The sequence below is a fragment of the Macaca thibetana genome, chromosome 8 (genome assembly GCF_024542745.1).
Source record: "Macaca thibetana thibetana isolate TM-01 chromosome 8, ASM2454274v1, whole genome shotgun sequence".
Lineage (NCBI taxonomy): Eukaryota > Metazoa > Chordata > Mammalia > Primates > Cercopithecidae > Macaca > Macaca thibetana.
In genome coordinates, this window is record NC_065585.1 from 35728060 (window position 1) to 35746059 (window position 18000).

Consider the following 18000-nt stretch of genomic DNA (forward strand, 5'->3'; position numbering starts at 1 on the left):
CTTGTCCATTAATGACTGTTAACTTGAGAAACAAACAAAAACAATGTGTGTGTGGCTCTTGCCTGTAATCCCAGTGCTTTGGGAGGCCAAAGTAGAAGGAACCTTTGAGGCCGGGAGTTCAAGACCATCCTAGGAAACATAGAAAGACCCTGTTTCTACAAAAAACAAACAAAGAAACAAACAAAAACTTAATTAAATAAGCCAGGCATAGTGGCATGTGCTTGTAGTCTAAGCTGCTTGGGAGGCTGAGGTGGAAGTATTGCTTGAACTCAAGAGTTTGAGTCTGCAGTGAGCCATGATAGCATCACTGCACTCCAGCCTGAGTGGCAGAGGTATTTTCCAGGATGTCCTCAAACTCCTTGGCTCAAGCAATCTTCCTGCTTCAAACTCCTGAATAGCTGGAACTACAGGCGCATTATGCCTGCTCTTAAATGGAAAGATATTAAAGTAGAACATACTTCAGACCCCATCTATAGTTTTCGTATTTAACAATGATGATGTTATTGATGATTCACACACACACGCAAAGCAATGGGAGAAAACATATATGTTAAAGCCCAGTTTTAAAACTCAACTGAGAACATTTAGATTTACATTATTAAATGGTCTTAATTTTCATAATGCTTATTAAAGTTTCATAAAAACTGGTAGTTATTTTAATATGCCAACTTAGATCTTGAGCAGGAGGAAGTGAGAATGAAAAACTATAAAGATAGAAAAACCACAATTTTTATGTATTTTTACCTTATATCAGGCCTATGTATATATATTTTTGATTGTTCAGTAGTGTCAACCAGTTTTATATTCTTCACATGGATTGGATGCTGTAAATCTTCATTTAAAGGGTTAGTAATGAATATAACATTAGTTTCCCCTGAACAAACATTCTTAAATCCAACAAATGTGGAACCTAAAACATAAATAATAGATAAGTGATTATTTTCTCTAAAGAAAGTGATAAAATCAGATTTATTTAATGCACATTAGCCAAACACATCTTTTGTCACTACCTTAAACATGGCACTCTTGCCTGATATGGTAAATAAGTCTACCACTATTTGTGGGAGCCTGTTTCCTACCAATATTCATATCACTAGGTAATGATCACCCATATTTTCTCTGGGCTTGGCCATGTAACTTGGTTTGGCCAATGGGACAATAGCAATCACGGCATAAACAGAGATCTGGAGAGTGCTTGCATATTGGAGCTTGCTCTTTCTTAGTGTTCCAGGGAATTCTGTGACTTCCAGCATATGAGTAAGCCTGGGATACATGTGGCTCTATCACTCCTGTCACCCCAGCTAATGGCCATCACCAACTGTCAGCAAGCATCAACCACCAGACATGGAAGTAAGGCTATCCTAGACTAACCAGCCCATAGCCATCCTATAAACTGACGGCACCTAATGGACAAGACCAGGTGAGACCAACAGAAAAACCATCCAGCTGAACAAAGCCCAAATTGACAATACACAGAATCATGAGCTAAATGGTTGTTTAAAGTCTCTAAATTTGGGGGGTTATCCAGCTAAGATAAATGAACCACTATTTTTCCCTTGGCTTCTTTGTATATATTACATGGCTAAAAGATAAAATTGATTGGATCCAAAAACTTAATCTCCATTGTACTTAAAATCCAGTAACTCTAAACAGAAAAGCAAAAGGTGACCTCTAAAATTCTTAAATCAGTTATGTTTTATCTATGCCTCTTCTTAATTATATTTCCTCCTAAGAAGAGTCTATATACAGGAATACAAACCTGTAGATGAGTATTAACAAATTATCACAGTAGCAGATGCTGTTTGTGCCCTGCCCAGATCTCCTTTACTGGGTCAGTGCACCCAACACCTAGTTTCTCCTGTAAGTATTGGCTGCAAACCACTCGTAGCTGCAGTCTTCTGTTTTTGTTTTTTGAAATAGAGTCTCACTCTGTCGCCCAGGCTGGAGTCCAGTGGTGTGATCGCGGCTCATTGCAACCTTCACCTCCTGGGTTCAGGCGATTCTGCCTCAGCCTCCCAAGTAGCTGGGATTACAGGTGCCTGCCACCATGCCTGGTTAATTTTTGTATTTTTTCAGTAGAGAGGGTTCCACCATGTTGGCCAGGCTGGCCTCAAACTCCTGACCTCAAGTGATCCACTCACCTTGGCCTCCCAAAGTGTTGGAATTACAGGCGTGAGCCACTGCACCTGGCCAGCTGCTGTCTTCTCTAAAGAATTGCCCTTAGCCACTTGATAGTTCCCTCAACTGAGAGATTATGTACTCCCTTCCATTACCACAAGTAGCTATGCCTGACTGATAAGACATATGGAAGAACTTTTGCCTCAATGAGGGAAAAGCATTTGGCACAATTTACACTCCACAGCTCTCTGAAGTATCAGGTAGAAGAAGCTGGACTTCAGTTGAGGTCATATCCTTGCTTAGCTCCTTCCTCTGCCCTATTCTAATACTTCTCTCACTCCCTTTCTCTTCAGAGCATATCTTCAATAATCCACTTGCATAAGAATTCCATTCTGCTTCTACTTTATTGATGATTTGAAGAAAGAAAATGAAACTATAATGGTCATTCACAAATTCAAAGCAAATCTCAGGATATAAGTGTAAGATTAGCAGAACCTTACAACTTAAGAGATGGTTGGGTTCTGAGCCCTACCAAATCCCCTACATCAAAGGCCCTGACAGAAACAAAGTGGGATGCTAAGTTAGATGGAGATATATGGGAAGAGCTACTTGGACCTTGAAGTCTCAGAATGTGCTGAATGCTCTGTATGTGTATAAATGGTATACTCCTTCTTATTAGAGAGTAACTTCCTGCTCTACTTGCTTAAAATCATCAGGGACCTCAACAGAGCCTTACAAGAGAAATCTTATCTTCCACAGGACCTGTTCCAAGGGAATTATACACTAGTATGGCCAGTTTTAATATGTTGTTGGAATGACTTTTATTTTTATTTATTTATTTATTTTTAATTTATTTATTATTATTATACTTTAAGTTGTAGGGTACATGTGCATAACGTGCAGGTTTGTTACATATGTATACTTGTGCCATGTTGGTGTGCTGCACCCATCAACTCGTCATTTACATCAGGTATAACTCCCAGTGCAATCCCTCCCCCCCCTCCCCCCTCCCCATGATAGGCCCCGGTGTGTGATGTTCCCCTTCCTGAGTCCAAGTGATCTCATTGTTCAGTTCCCCCCTATGAGTGAGAACATGCGGTGTTTGGTTTTCTGTTCTTGTGATAGTTTGCTAAGAATGATGGTTTCCAGCTGCATCCATGTCCCTACAAAGGACACAAACTCATCCTTTTTTATGGCTGCATAGTATTCCATGGTGTATATTTGCCACATTTTCTTAATCCAATCTGTCACTGATGGACATTTGGGTTGATTCCAAGTCTTTGCTATTGTGAATAGTGCCGCAATAAACATACGTGTGCATGTGTCTTTATAGCAGCATAATTTATAACCCTTTGGGTATATACCCAGTAATGGGATGGCTGGGTCATATGGTACATCTAGTTCTAGATCCTTGAGGAATCGCCATACTGTTTTCCATAATGGTTGAACTAGTTTACAATCCCACCAACAGTGTAAAAGTGTTCCTATTTCTCCACATCCTCTCCAGCACCTGTTGTTTCCTGACTTTTGAATGATCGCCATTCTAACTGGTGTGAGATGGTATCTCATTGTGGTTTTGATTTGCATTTCTCTGATGGCCAGTGATGATAAGCATTTTTTCATGTGTCTGTTGGCTGTATGAATGTCTTCTTTTGAGAAATGTCTGTTCATATTCTTTGCCCACTTTTTGATGGGGTTGTTTGTTTTTTTCTTGTAAATTTGTTGGAGTTCTTTGTAGGTTCTGGATATTAGCCCTTTGTCAGATGAGTAGATTGCAAAAATTTTCTCCCATTCTGTAGGTTGCCTGTTCACTCTGATGGTAGTTTCTTTTGCTGTGCAGAAGCTCTTTAGTTTAATGAGATCCCATTTGTCAATTTTGGCTTTTGCTGCTGTTGCTTTTGGTGTTTTAGACATGAAGTCTTTGCCCATGCCTATGTCCTGAATGGTACTACATAGGTTTTCCTCTAGGATTTTTATGGTATTAGGTCTAACATTTAAGTCTCTAATCCATCTTGAATTAATTTTCGTATAAGGAGTAAGGAAAGGATCCAGTTTCAGCCTTCTACTTATGGCTAGCCAATTTTCCCAGCACCATTTATTAAATAGGGAATCCTTTCCCCATTTCTTGTTTCTCTCAGGTTTGTCAAAGATCAGATGGCTGTAGATGTGTGGTATTATTTCTGAGGACTCTGTTCTGTTCCATTGGTCTATATCTCTGTTTTGGTACCAGTACCATGCTGTTTTGGTTACTGTAGCCTTGTAGTATAGTTTGAAGTCAGGTAGCATGATGCCTCCAGCTTTGTTCTTTTGACTTAGAATTGTCTTGGAGATGCGGGCTCTTTTTTGGTTCCATATGAACTTTAAAGCAGTTTTTTCCAATTCTGTGAAGAAACTCATTGGTAGCTTGATGGGGATGGCATTGAATCTATAAATTACCGTGGGCAGTATGGCCATTTTCACGATATTGACTTCCTATCCATGAGCATGGTATGTTCTTCCATTTGTTTGTGACCTCTTTTATTTCACTGAGCAGTGGTTTGTAGTTCTCCTTGAAGAGGTCCTTTACATCCCTTGTAAGTTGGATTCCTAGGTATTTGATTCTCTTTGAAGCAATTGTGAATGGAAGTTCATTCATGATTTGGCTCTCTGTTTGTCTGTTACTGGTGTATAAGAATGCTTGTGATTTTTGCACATTAATTTTGTATCCTGAGACTTTGCTGAAGTTGCTTATCAGCTTAAGGAGATTTTGGGCTGAGACAGTGGGGTTTTCTAAATATACAATCATGTCATCTGCAAACAGGGTCAATTTGACTTCTTCTTTTCCTAACTGAATACCCTTGATTTCTTTCTCTTGCCTAATTGCCCTAGCCAGAACTTCCAACACTATGTTGAATAGGAGTGGTGAGAGAGGGCATCCCTGTCTTGTGCCAGTTTTCAAAGGGAATTTTTCCAGTTTTTGCCCATTCAGTATGATATTGGCTGTGGGTTTGTCATAAATAGCTCTTATTATTTTCAGGTACATTCCATCAATACCGAATTTATTGAGCGTTTTTAGCATGAAGGGCTGTTGAATTTTGTCAAAAGCCTTTTCTGCATCTATTGAGATAATCATGTGGTTCTTGTCTTTGGTTCTGTTTATATGCTGGATTATGTTTATTGATTTGCGAATGTTGAACCAGCCTTGCATCCCAGGGATGAAGCCCACTTGATCATGGTGGATAAGCTTTTTGATGTGTTGCTGAATCCGGTTTGCCAGTATTTTATTGAGGATTTTTGCATCGATGTTCATCAGGGATATTGGTCTAAAATTCTCTTTTTTTGTTGTGTCTCTGCCAGGCTTTGGTATCAGGATGATGTTGGCCTCATAAAATGAGTTAGGGAGGATTCCCTCTTTTTCTATTGATTGGAATAGTTTCAGAAGGAATGGTACCAACTCCTCCTTGTACCTCTGGTAGAATTCAGCTGTGAATCCATCTGGTCCTGGACTTTTTTTGGTTGGCAGGCTATTAATTATTGCCTCAATTTCAGAGCCTGCTATTGGTCTATTCAGGGATTCAACTTCTTCCTGGTTTAGTCTTGGAAGAATGTAAGTGTCCAGGAAATTATCCATTTCTTCTAGATTTTCCAGTTTATTTGCGTAGAGGTGTTTATAGTATTCTCTGATGGTAGTTTGTATTTCTGTGGGGTCGGTGGTGATATCCCCTTTATCATTTTAATGGCGTCTATTTTATTCTTCTCTCTTTTCTTCTTTATTAGTCTTGCTAGTGGTCTGTCAATTTTGTTGATCTTTTCAAAAAACCAACTCCTTGATTCATTGATTTTTTGGAGGGTTTTTTGTGTCTCTATCTCCTTCAGTTCTGCTCTGATCTTAGTTATTTCTTGCCTTCTGCTAGCTTTCGAATGTGTTTGCTCTTGCTTCTCTAGTTCTTTTAATTGCGATGTTAGAGTGTCAATTTTAGATCTTTCCTGCTTTCTCTTGTGGGCATTTAGTGCTATAAATTTCCCTCTACACACTGCTTTAAATGTGTCCCAGAGATTCTGGTATGTTGTATCTTTGTTCTCATTGGTTTCAAAGAACATCTTTATTTCTGCCTTCATTTCGTTATGTACCCAGTAGTCATTCAGGAGCAGGTTGTTCAGTTTCCATGTAGTTGAGCGGTTTTGATTGAGTTTCTTAGTCCTGAGTTCTAGTTTGATTGCACTGTGGTCTGAGAGACAGTTTGTTATAATTTCTGTTCTTGTACATTTGCTGAGGAGTGCTTTACTTCCAATTACGTGGTCAATTTTGGAGTAAGTACGATGTGGTGCTGAGAAGAATGTATATTCTGTTGATTTGGGGTGGAGAGTTCTATAGATGTCTATTAGGTCTGCTTGCTGCAGAGATGAGTTCAATTCCTGGATATCCTTGTTGACTTTCTGTCTCGTTGATCTGTCTAATGTTGACAGTGGAGTGTTGAAGTCTCCCATTATTATTGTATGGGAGTCTAAGTCTCTTTGTAAGTCTCTAAGGACTTGCTTTATGAATCTGGGTGCTCCTGTATTGGGTGCATATATATTTAGGATAGTTAGCTCTTCCTGTTGAATTGATCCTTTTACCATTATGTAATGGCCTTCTTTGTCTCTTTTGATCTTTGATGGTTTAAAGTCTGTTTTATCAGAGACTAGTATTGCAACCCCCGCTTTTTTTTGTTCTCCATTTGCTTGGTAAATCTTCCTCCATCCCTTTATTTTGAGCCTATGTATGTCTCTGCATGTGAGATGGGTCTCCTGAATACAGCAGACTGATAGGTCTTGACTCTTTATCCAGTTTGCCAGTCTGTGTCTTTTAATTGGAGCATTTAGTCCCTTTACATTTAAGGTTAAGATTGTTATGTGTGAACTTGATCCTGCCATTATGATATTAACTGGTTATTTTGCTCGTTAGTTGATGCAGTTTCTTCCTAGCCTCGATGGACTTTACATTTTGGCATGTTTTTGCAATGGCTGGTACCGGTTGTTCCTTTCCATGTTGAGTGCTTCCTTCAGGGTCTCTTGTAAGGCAGGCCTAGTGGTGACAAAATCTCTAAGCATTTGCTTATCTGTAAAGGATTTTATTTCTCCTTCACTTATGAAACTTAGTTTGGCTGGATATGAAATTCTGGGTTTAAAATTCTTTTCTTTAAGAATGTTGAATATTGGCCCCCACTCTCTTCTGGCTTGGAGAGTTTCTGCCGAGAGATCTGCTGTTAGTCTGATGGGCTTCCCTTTGTGGGTAACCCGACCTTTCTCTCTGGCTGCCCTTATGATTTTTTCCTTCATTTCAACTTTGGTGAATCTGGCAATTATGTGTCTTGGAGTTGCTCTTCTCGAGGAGTATCTTTGTGGCGTTCTCTGTATTTCCTGGATTTGAATGTTGGCCTGCCCTACTAGGTTGGGGAAGTTCTCCTGGATGATATCCTGAAGAGTGTTTTCCAACTTGGTTCCATTTTCCCCCTCACTTTCAGGCACCCCAGTCAGACGTAGATTTGGTCTTTTTACATAATCCCATACTTCTTGCAGGCTTTGTTCATTTCTTTTTCTTCTTTTTTCTTTTGGTTTCTCTTCTCGCTTCATTTCATTCATTTGATCCTCAATCGCTGACACTCTTTCTTCCAGTTGATCGAGTCGGTTACTGAAGCTTGTGCATTTGTCACGTATTTCTCATGTCATGGTTTTCATCTCTTTCATTTCGTTTAGGACCTTCTCTGCATTAATTACTCTAACCATCAATTCTTCCACTTTTTTTCAAGATTTTTAGTTTCTTTGCGCTGGGTACGTAATTCCTCCTTTAGCTCTGAGAAATTTGATGGACTGAAGCCTTCTTCTCTCATCTCGTCAAAGTCATTCTCCGTCCAGCTTTGATCCGTTGCTGGCGATGAGCTGCGCTCCTTTGCTGGGGGAGATGCGCTCTTATTTTTTGAATTTCCAGCTTTTCTGCCCTGCTTTTTCCCCATCTTTGTGGTTTTATCTGCCTCTGGTCTTTGATGATGGTGATGTACTGATGGGGTTTTGGTGTAGGTGTCCTTCCTGTTTGATAGTTTTCCTTCTAACAGACAGGACCCTCAGCTGTAGGTCTGTTGGAGATTGCTTGAGGTCCACTCCAGACCCTGTTTGCCTGGGTATCAGCAGCAGAGGCTCAGTTGAAAATGCAGAAATCACCGGTCTTCTGTGTCGCTCGCGCTGGGAGTTGGAGACTGGAGCTGTTCCTATTCCGGAATGACTTTTAAAAGCTTGGAAATAGTGATGGCACACATTAAGTAGAAATGCCCAAATTTCCATGACATGTTGTGAGAAAAATGCAGGTCAAAGGCTCAAAAATGGGAATATTGAAATGGATGTATTTTATAATTCCAATGCATTTCAGCCCAACTCAGAGGTGGCCTTGAATGAGTGTGGGGTGGGGTGGTGTGGGAAGATCTTTCCAATTAAGAGAAATTTGGGTGGTACACAGGATCATCTACTTTTTGTGGAGAGAGAATTTATCAAAGGTAAGGATAAATATGGACTCCTGGGTAGTGATGAGTGGCTTAGCTCGTTGGTAAGGGGCCTGGAAGAAAGTAGACTGGATGTTCAGGAAAAAATCTTGTGGCTATATCTGTCAATGTGGGTACAAAAGGCATGCTATTGCCTACCAATAAGCATTCAATACAGAAGAGTACCTGAAAAACCAAATGGGCAGGATGATTTGTCCAACAAATGTCAGTTAATCTCTGTCCTCAGCCACCCCAGCCCTTACAAATCAGCTTATGAATTGAGTAGCCTTTTTGGTGGAGATGGAGGCTATGCATGGCTCCAACAGCATGGCCTTCTTCCTTCCAAGGTTAGTGGAGCTACTTCCACTACTTAATGTCTGACCCAAATTGCCCAGCACAGAAATTAAAATGAAGTCTTTAGTATACTACCATTCCTCAGGAAATCAAACGTTTACTTAAAGTTAGTGACAGTGGATTTATTCTACCCTGGAAAGGGTAACAATTCATGCTGAGTAGTACTGACACGTATTCCTGGTGGGAGTTTTTTTTCTTATAGGGCTTCAGTTAGCACCACCATACTAGGACTCACAAAGTGATCTAATGGCATGAGCTCCTGCATAACATCACCCTAGACCAAAGATCTCACGTTCCACAAAATAGGTACGGGGTGAGCATAAGACAATGGGATCACAATGGAAGAATTGCTGCAATCATACAATATAGCATCTGGAGAATCACTCCAACAGACTGATGGAATAGACTCTTGAAGGCACAGCTGAGCTGTCAGCTTTGGAAATAACAACCTGCAAAACATGTGTTATTAACCTAAAACAAAAGACATTATATGGTGGGAAATATCACAAATATAGAATACGTGGGTGCTGGTACCAAAGGCAAGAAGTAGGAGTAACTTTTTTCACCATTATCCCTGGAAGTTCACTTGGGAAACTTGTGTTTCCAATACTAAAATTTTAGGTTCTATGAGTCTGGAGGTCTTAGTTCCCAGATGAGACGTGTTTTCAGCAGGACATACAGTAAGTAACTCAAAAAAATAAAGCTATACCTACCTCATGGTTACTGCAGGCTTCTCATCAGACAAAGAAGGTTTTACCATCTGGCAGAAGTAACTGACCCTGATCACCATGCAGAGGTAGGCCTATTCTATAGAATGATGGCAGGATGCACTCACGTGATCCACCAGGGTATATGCCCACTATTAGTTGTAAAATGGCAAGTACAGAAGTCATGGCTTCATAAAGGCACAGAAACCAGGGACTTTTTTTTTTCAGACAGAGTTTCACTCTGTTGCCCAGGCTGGAGTATAGTGGTGTGATCTCGTCTCACTGTAACCTCGGCCTCCCAGGTTTGAGCGGTTCTCCTGCCTTAGCCTCCCAAGTAGCTGGGATTACAGGCACCCGCCATTATGCCCAGCTAATTTTTTTGTATTTTTAGTAGAGTTGGGGTTTCACCATGTTGGCCAGGCTGGTCTTGAACTCCTGACCTCATGATTCATCTGCCTTGGCCTTCCAAAGTACTGGGATTACAGGCATGAGCCACCATGGACCAGGGGCCTATTTATAACAGGGATAAGGGTCTGAGCCATTCTACCAAGCAAGCCATCTTGACAAGCAGAAGTGTTAGCCAGGGAAGACAGAAATTTAGAAAGGGCAATGGATGAGAGAAATGATGAGTATCATTTATGGTTTAGGGACCAGCTGTGGCAGTGTGACCACTAACCCACTTCTTAAAGTTTTTCCCAGAAATTGTGACCATGCAGAATTTGGGAGAAATCAGTCCTGGTAGAATAACTTAATGTAAGTAACAATGAAAAAAGCAAGTAGATCCCAGGGATCCCAAGAGAGGACTGAAGTGGATAAAGGCTGGTACACCCATCTCTCATCTCTTTGAATAATTGGCCGTTAACAACTGTCCTTTTTCCCAGACAATTAGCTTAGCCAAAAAGGAACCACATACCTGGGAAATTAAGGTCCTCCCCACAGGGGCAGCTGTAACCAAAAACTAACATGGGGATACAAATGACTACCGTCCCCCACCCACCTCGCCAAATGTGAGATCAACTCCGTGGCAATTTTAACTTACATTCCAGAGTTTCCCAGTGGCATCAAGTGAAGCTACCCTACAGCTCATGTCACATCCTTGCTTAGCAACTTCCCTTGCCCTGTTCTCTTTCTTCCCTTTCTACTAGGCATTCCAAGAAGCCACTAATATAAAAGTCCTCATCTAAGGCTGTTTCTAGGGAATCTAAGTCAACTAACTTTCATATGTTATTTTAAAAGACTATATCTTATGAAAGAATAATAGTTATTCGTGTTCTTTCCATAAACTTCAATTTTAAGGCTTCATTTCATAAGGGCAGTTTCATTGCCACATGATATTTATAATATTCTGGAGCATATTGTTTATTAAAAGCCATATATGTTCAATTACAACCTATGTAGCATGTTATACAATTTCCTGGAAGGGTATCATCATTGCAATTAACACTTAAAAATGTTGCCCATTTGTTTCACATTTCTGGGATCTAAAGTTGTGAGGAAGAATCTGTGAAAACTTAGATGTCTAACGTATTGAACTACTTTCTTCAAAGAGACACTGGTTAAAATTATCCTGGAAGGGAGACTTGCTCCATTACAACAGGAAATGCACAGTGTTATTTAATAGGCCAAATGAAAATAATTGATGTGTTTACTACATTAATTTCTATATAATTATTTTACATTTCTAAGCAGCCATCCTGGTTCAGTGAAAGAGCAGTGGAGTTTGAATCAGAAGATTTTGATGCTAATCCTAGCTGTGCCAATAGCTGTGGGAATTCGGCCAGGCACTAAAGTTCTATGAGCTTAAGGTTCTTAAATTTTAAAAGGGGATGATAATATATAATCCTACTCACATGAAAAGGCTTTTAAAATTATACAAATTAATTAATATTAAATCACAATACAGTGTTTTGTTGTTGTTGTTTTAGAAGGAAAATTTAACATCAATTCTTCAACATACAGTATAAGAATCCTGCCAAGGAACCATTCTCGAAATTGACTCTAATGTCTGATTTGTCATATTAAGCAGATTGCTATAAAAATTCACTTAAATCATTTTTACTGACAATGAAACATTATTAGTTACCCTCTACATATTCTTTACAGAAATTCATTGAGAAGATTTATAAAAGATTGTGTACTTGCCTGAGATGTCCAAAAGGCCACTGATGGCATTGTAACTCATGATCCCTGCATGGGGCTTTCGGGGTGCCATGTTATGAGCTGAAGCAAAGGTAGGCCAACAAATCCCACTTCTCCCACCTTTTACCAAAAAAAAAGTTAATGAAAATTGAATATGCACTCATATGAACACCAACATTAAAGTTTCAAATTTTTCACCTGATGGAGATCTAGGACTCCGATGAGCAGCAGTGAGTTCAATATTGGGATCATCATTAGTTAGGACATCAGAGCAATTAAACCCAGGGCTACTTCCAACAATTAATGAGCTCTGTTTGGAAATAAGCCAACCAATATAGCATTAATAATAGCTCTTACTAAAATAAAACATGATAATGAATAATACTGAATTCTACTGTAGTAAATAAAACACAAAGTATAAATTCAAAAAGTGGATCATTCATTAAACAAAGATGAAAAAAGTGTGATTGCAACCCCAACTGGAAAAACACTGAGAATAGGAGAGGGAAGACAGACATGTAAATAATTATATATAAGGACATATTGTGTTTCTGTGATAAACACATCCAGGGAACAGAAGGAACAAAAAAGTGGAGGAAGTGTCATTACCACCTAAACTGGCTCAGATAAAACTTCATAGAGGGAGTGAAAATTACTATTGCAAGATTAGCAGGTGATAAACAAGAAGAGGGAAGGGAGGAGGAGGGATAAGAATGAACAGTTTTTTAAGCAGAGGGCAGTGGGAACAAAGGCAGGGAGGTGTGGGTGAGACAGATAGAAGTTAAGGAGATTATTCTTATTAGTCCTTCAGTAATTCTACCCTTCTCTGAGTTATTTTTTTCCCCATGGTGTGGCTGTATTAATTTCTTACCTTAATTTGTACTTTTTTACTGGAAATTTTGTGTGATATAGCAGCTGGCATGTAAATCATTGGAAAAATGGCCATTCCATTGTCAACCAGGGTCACATTATAAATGTGCACACTCTCTGTGGTCTGCAACAGAATTTACAGGTTACATAATACTAAGGACAATCATAAAACAAATTAAAAATCACCATCTTTAATCATAATTACCTGAAAATAAATTCCATAATCCCAGCATGTCCAAATGGTAAATCCTTGTATAAGAGAACATCCAGGAAGGCCATCTTGGTTCATATAGATACCATATAAACCCCCATGGGCTTCATTGTCAAACCACTTTTCCACGGGATTAAACTGGCCTTGGAAGGAAATATAGAACCAGAGAATGAACGCTACAGTTCATGTCACATAGTTTTAATAAGCAGTATCGATTAAAGTTAACAAAATTCTTTTCAAAATTGCATACATAATTCTGATATCAGGTTTAATATGATCAAATATTTTTATGGCTCTGCCATTTATGGTTCACTCTATTTAGTGTTTTTCTTTAAATGTTCTCAAGATAGAGTCTCACTATGTTGCTCAAACTGGTCTCAAACTCAAGCCATCTTCCTGCCTTGGCCTCCTGAGTAGCTGGGACTACAGGCATGCCCCACCTCACCTGGCTTATTCTAATTAGTATTTAATTTTGTCTAACTAGTCTCTTCACTGTTATTTAAAATAACTGTATACTCATTTACAAAATTTAGTGTTAACACCCTTACATTATTTTGTCTGATTAAAGTAAACATTAATTTAATTAGAAAGAGAATGGGATTTAGATAGAAATAAGCCTAAACTTGAAACACAATGGTACAGCTTACTGTCTGTGAAATGCTCCCCCTAAACATCTTTCCATTGCTATGTCCTTCTGGCCATCCCATTTTCAAGTCAAATGTCACTTCCTTAAAAGACCTTCCCTAAATACCTGATTCAAAATAACACCTCAGTCACTTTACATTGCAATTAAAATTCCTTTCACTTGATATTTTTATTATTAATTATTTGTGAATTATCCATCTCTTCTCTCCTAGTAATATGTAAGCTTCATAAGAGAAGACATTGCACCTAGCTCATTCACCGTCATTTCTTGGAGCCTAGAAGGTTGTACAGAGATAGATGGTCTTTAAATATTTTAACAATTGGTGTAGGCATTATCTTGGGAAAGTTGTTTTAGGACCTTAGTTTCCTCATATGTAAAAAGTTTTAATGATTAATTCAGAATTGTTTCAAAATAAAAAGAAATCACCCACATAAAGTGCGTAGCAAATACTCTCAATAAATGGCAACTATACTCATTATTAATATGTAGAACAAAGGGGATTTTAATGAAAGTTTTACTTATGTCCAAATCAGTTCAATAACCTTAATAACTGCCTCCCCAAACAGTCATGAATTGGAGGACTGTCTATAAAGAGCAGCACCGTCTCCTAAATTGTATTTAATACCAGCTCTCCTGTTCAGGTTCCCTGGTATCTGTTTCCTTTTATCTTCTATTGATTTTCCCTTCTTCCTAGTCCTTTGGGTTTTACATTTTATTTAAGATCTTCCTGGTTTTGATAATTTTCCTGCATAAGAAGATTTTCACATTTCTCTCCCTTAGAGTCACACAATAATAGATGCATGGACAGATAGGGTTTCACCCCTGAACCCGGTGTATTTCACTATCCTGAGCTTCCCAGACTCTTGTCTGGGGGATGGATTGAATAAATTGATGTACCATTACGGGAACGTAAATGCTTCATTCCTCTGTGATGTTTCATATCTCAGTTGCTATAACTCTAAAATCTCCTTATAAATAGTCTCAATTATTTAGGAATATCAACATAGTCATTGAAAAATGCATTACATAGCATTATACATACTAGTAAATACTCATATTCAAAGATCACATTTTGATGTTGAAAAATCCATAAGGATAACTTTGTTGAAGTTGTAAAGAAATTATATATTTTAAAATTTTAAGTCAAAGAAAAGCCACTTCAAGTGGTTGGGAACTAAAATATTTAACAAGAGCATATATCAAGGAATCAGTTAAGTATGTTGACAAAGTAGTTTTTATTCCTTCAAAATGTATTTTGCACAAGAATAAAACCTGCTTAAGTCTAAAAATGTTTGAATTGACAGAAAAAAAATGCTGATTCAAAGAATCTTAAAAATAAACACACTTTTAACTAGTGTATTTTTTAAAAGATGAATTTTATGCTATGTAAATCATGCCAAATAAAGCTGTTATAAAGTAACTATACTGAGATTTTTTTTTTTAATTAATTCTGGAAGGGACCTACATTTCCCAGAGAAAATCCCATTTTCTTTAACTTTCTTTAAATTTATTGAGGGGTAAAGTCTGCAGATTTATTATGTATTTTACTTTTTTGATCTCGTAATAATTTATTTACATGGTTGAAAATATAGAGGTTATTGAAAAAGTATACAATTATAAGTACTGAGTTCCCTTGTTCTCAATTACTTTCTATGATTTTTATACTTTTCTTATGTAAATACAAATACCATATACATTCTGATTCCTTCCCTTTCTTCCACAAAACATATTTTATATGTATTATACCTAAAATAGTATTATATAAACTATTTTGCACTCTCCAGTTAGCACTTAAGAATATTCTAGAGAGTTCTTCATATCAATACATTGAACTCTTCTGCCGTCTTTCTTCGAGTAGTCTAGTGTTCCATCGTCTGGCTTTATATAACTATTCTACCACTGGGGGACACAAATGGCTTTCGGTTTTCTGCTAGTACAGACAATGCTGTGATGAATAACCTTGTTCATAAATAATTTTCTAAGTTTGTAAAGGCAACTGTTAGCTAGATTCATAGAAGTGGAAATGCTGAGTCAAAGGTAAATGCATGTGTTATTTTGGTAGATGTTGTCATGTTACCCTAAGCAGAGATGATACTCTTTTGTCCTTCAACCAGCAAGGTGTAAATGTTTTGCTTTCCCTACAGCCTTGTCAAAAGAGTAGATGCTCAGTTAGTTCTTAATTTTTACTAATCTAATATAGAGAAATCTATATTTGAGAAGTGTCTGTTCATGTTCATTGACTTTTTGATGCATGCAGGTTTAACATATGAATAGTGAACATTTATTCTATCAAAGTAGAAGTTAAAATAATGGTGTATGTCAACATGTATCTCCATAATAAGTGCTGTTTTTGTAAAAATGGTGGTGGGATGAGGTACTTACTGTCCCAATGCCAACCAAATCAACAACTCAAGTTGCTGTTGGAGTTTTGGGATCATAAACTTGGGAAAATAAAGTTTTCCTTAGAAACCTATTTATTTTTTTAGATCCAATGTTATCTTGAAATAATTTATCTTGTAGAGTTATTTCAGTGACCAGAAGGAAAAGATATTATATATTGAATTAACAAACAATAATTATTTATTTTAACAATTTTGGACAAGTTATTTCCTAGTTTTAGCGATTCGTGGTTTAAAAGACTTACCTGGGCAAGGTTCACCATCAATGCGGTATCCTGCTCTTCCAAATCCAGCAACTACATTATTCTGTAAAACTGTATTGGTCCCTCTATTTATCTAGTGCAATGATTTAAAAGAAAATACTGTGCATCAGGCTAGTAAACATTTATATAAATTGAGAGTAATTATATGACAATATACTTATGAAAACCTTTAATTATGACTACATTTTCAGGAGGAAAAATTTAATTTATTATTTACCCCATTCAAACTTAATTACAAGTGATGTACTGAAATTACACTAGGTTCTTGGTGGAAAACCATCATTAAGTACTATAGCCTGGACTTCATTTAAAAACTACATTAAAGAGATTATTTCTTATTTCAGTCACAAAATCCACTGAATGTGGTTTAAAATTTACAAGGCACAGAACAAGTTCCAGTATTATAACAAGGTAACAAGAATGTTAATACTTTGTTCAGGAATTTGTGATCACTGAAAAAGTGATAAATATATATTTATATATTATATTTATATATGTTTAATATAAATATATATTCATATAAAATTATGTGTGTGTATATATATTTTTTGAGACAGGGTCTCGCTATGTTGCCCAGGTAGGTCTCAAACTCCTAAGCTTAAGCAATCCTCTTAACCTCCCAAGTAGCTAGGATTACAGGTGCAAGCTCTTTTTACAGGCTCTTTTTAGTTATGTTTTGTTACCAATTTGATTAATTTATTTTAAAAAAGACAACTGAGGCAATGACAGTGGATCATAAGATTCAGTGGAGACATTGACTAGTTTACATAACATTTGCTATAATTACCTAACACTCATGCTAACCTTAAAGATTTGGAATTGACATTTAATATGTATAAACAGATAAAAAGAGATTATTTTTTACCTCATAAATGTGTACCAAATTTCAGTTTTCAGATTTTACCTTAAGGTATTAATAGTTGTGCAAAAAAAAAAAAAAAAAAAAAAAAAAAAAAAAAAAAAAAAAAAAACCACACACAAAAAAACTCAATCCTTATCCCATCTTTCAAAGGTAACTATTTTTAATTTCTTTCGATTCTATGTCATAGGTAAAGGCAGGAGGAAGGTATCTCCTCCACTTTCTCTTTTCTTGTTTGTAATCTTACTCTATATCTAAACAAACACTTACAGTAATTGAAGAAACTTCATGGGAAACAAGAAGGTTCCAATTAGTAATATCAGATAAGTATAATAACCTTGCATGTAGAATCATGACCATTTTAGATGAGAAAAGGATTTTAGAGATTTCATTGTCTATTTTCATTTTTAGGGAGGAAACTAAATTCAGAATTAAGTAGTAATATGCCAAAAGCACTCAGTCAAGTACTAGCAGCAAAGAGGCCCTGTACTGGAACTTGAAATAATGTTGGAGAAGAAAGGAGGTAAGAGAACTATTTAAACCAATAGACATCAACAGAAAAAAATACACCAATGGCTACCGAAACTTACATCATCTTTTTAAAAGTGCATTCACTCCTTTAGTTAGCTCATTTTATTATATTTTTTCAATCACTGATATCATTATAAGTTAGTATAATTATAAGTTTGTTCTCATTACCTCAATTGCTGCATGCCAGAGAGTTGAACTTAAATCTTTTCTGTTCTGATAGGTTCCTGGCCAAACCGAAAGTGCAATCAAATTCCCTCGGACTTGGTTGGCATTCCCCCATATTCTTATACCTGTTAAAAAAGAAAAAAAGAAAAAAAGGAAAGAAAATCCCCAAAATACATAAGTCAATTTGAAATGACTATTATGAGTAATGTCTTTTGGTTTTCCATAAAATTATTTTTCTACTTTGAGC

At 37.2% G+C, this 18000-nt stretch overlaps 2 protein-coding genes across 7 annotated transcripts in view; both read right to left on the reverse strand.

Moving 5' to 3' along the window:
- Positions 1-18000, reverse strand: part of EBAG9 (estrogen receptor binding site associated antigen 9) — a 1013262-nt gene that overhangs the window by 58220 nt on the left and 937042 nt on the right. The window lies entirely within an intron of this gene.
- Positions 1-18000, reverse strand: part of PKHD1L1 (PKHD1 like 1) — a 167281-nt gene that overhangs the window by 24211 nt on the left and 125070 nt on the right. For all 6 annotated transcript variants that reach the window (XM_050801376.1, XM_050801375.1, XM_050801374.1 and 3 more), the window contains 7 exons: positions 17757-17878; positions 16181-16271; positions 12885-13033; positions 12681-12803; positions 12008-12119; positions 11813-11929; positions 745-910 (listed from right to left, as the gene is read on the reverse strand). In XM_050801376.1, the coding sequence (XP_050657333.1) occupies positions 745-910; positions 11813-11929; positions 12008-12119; positions 12681-12803; positions 12885-13033; positions 16181-16271; positions 17757-17878 (880 nt within the window). The remainder of the gene's footprint in view (positions 1-744; positions 911-11812; positions 11930-12007; positions 12120-12680; positions 12804-12884; positions 13034-16180; positions 16272-17756; positions 17879-18000) is intronic.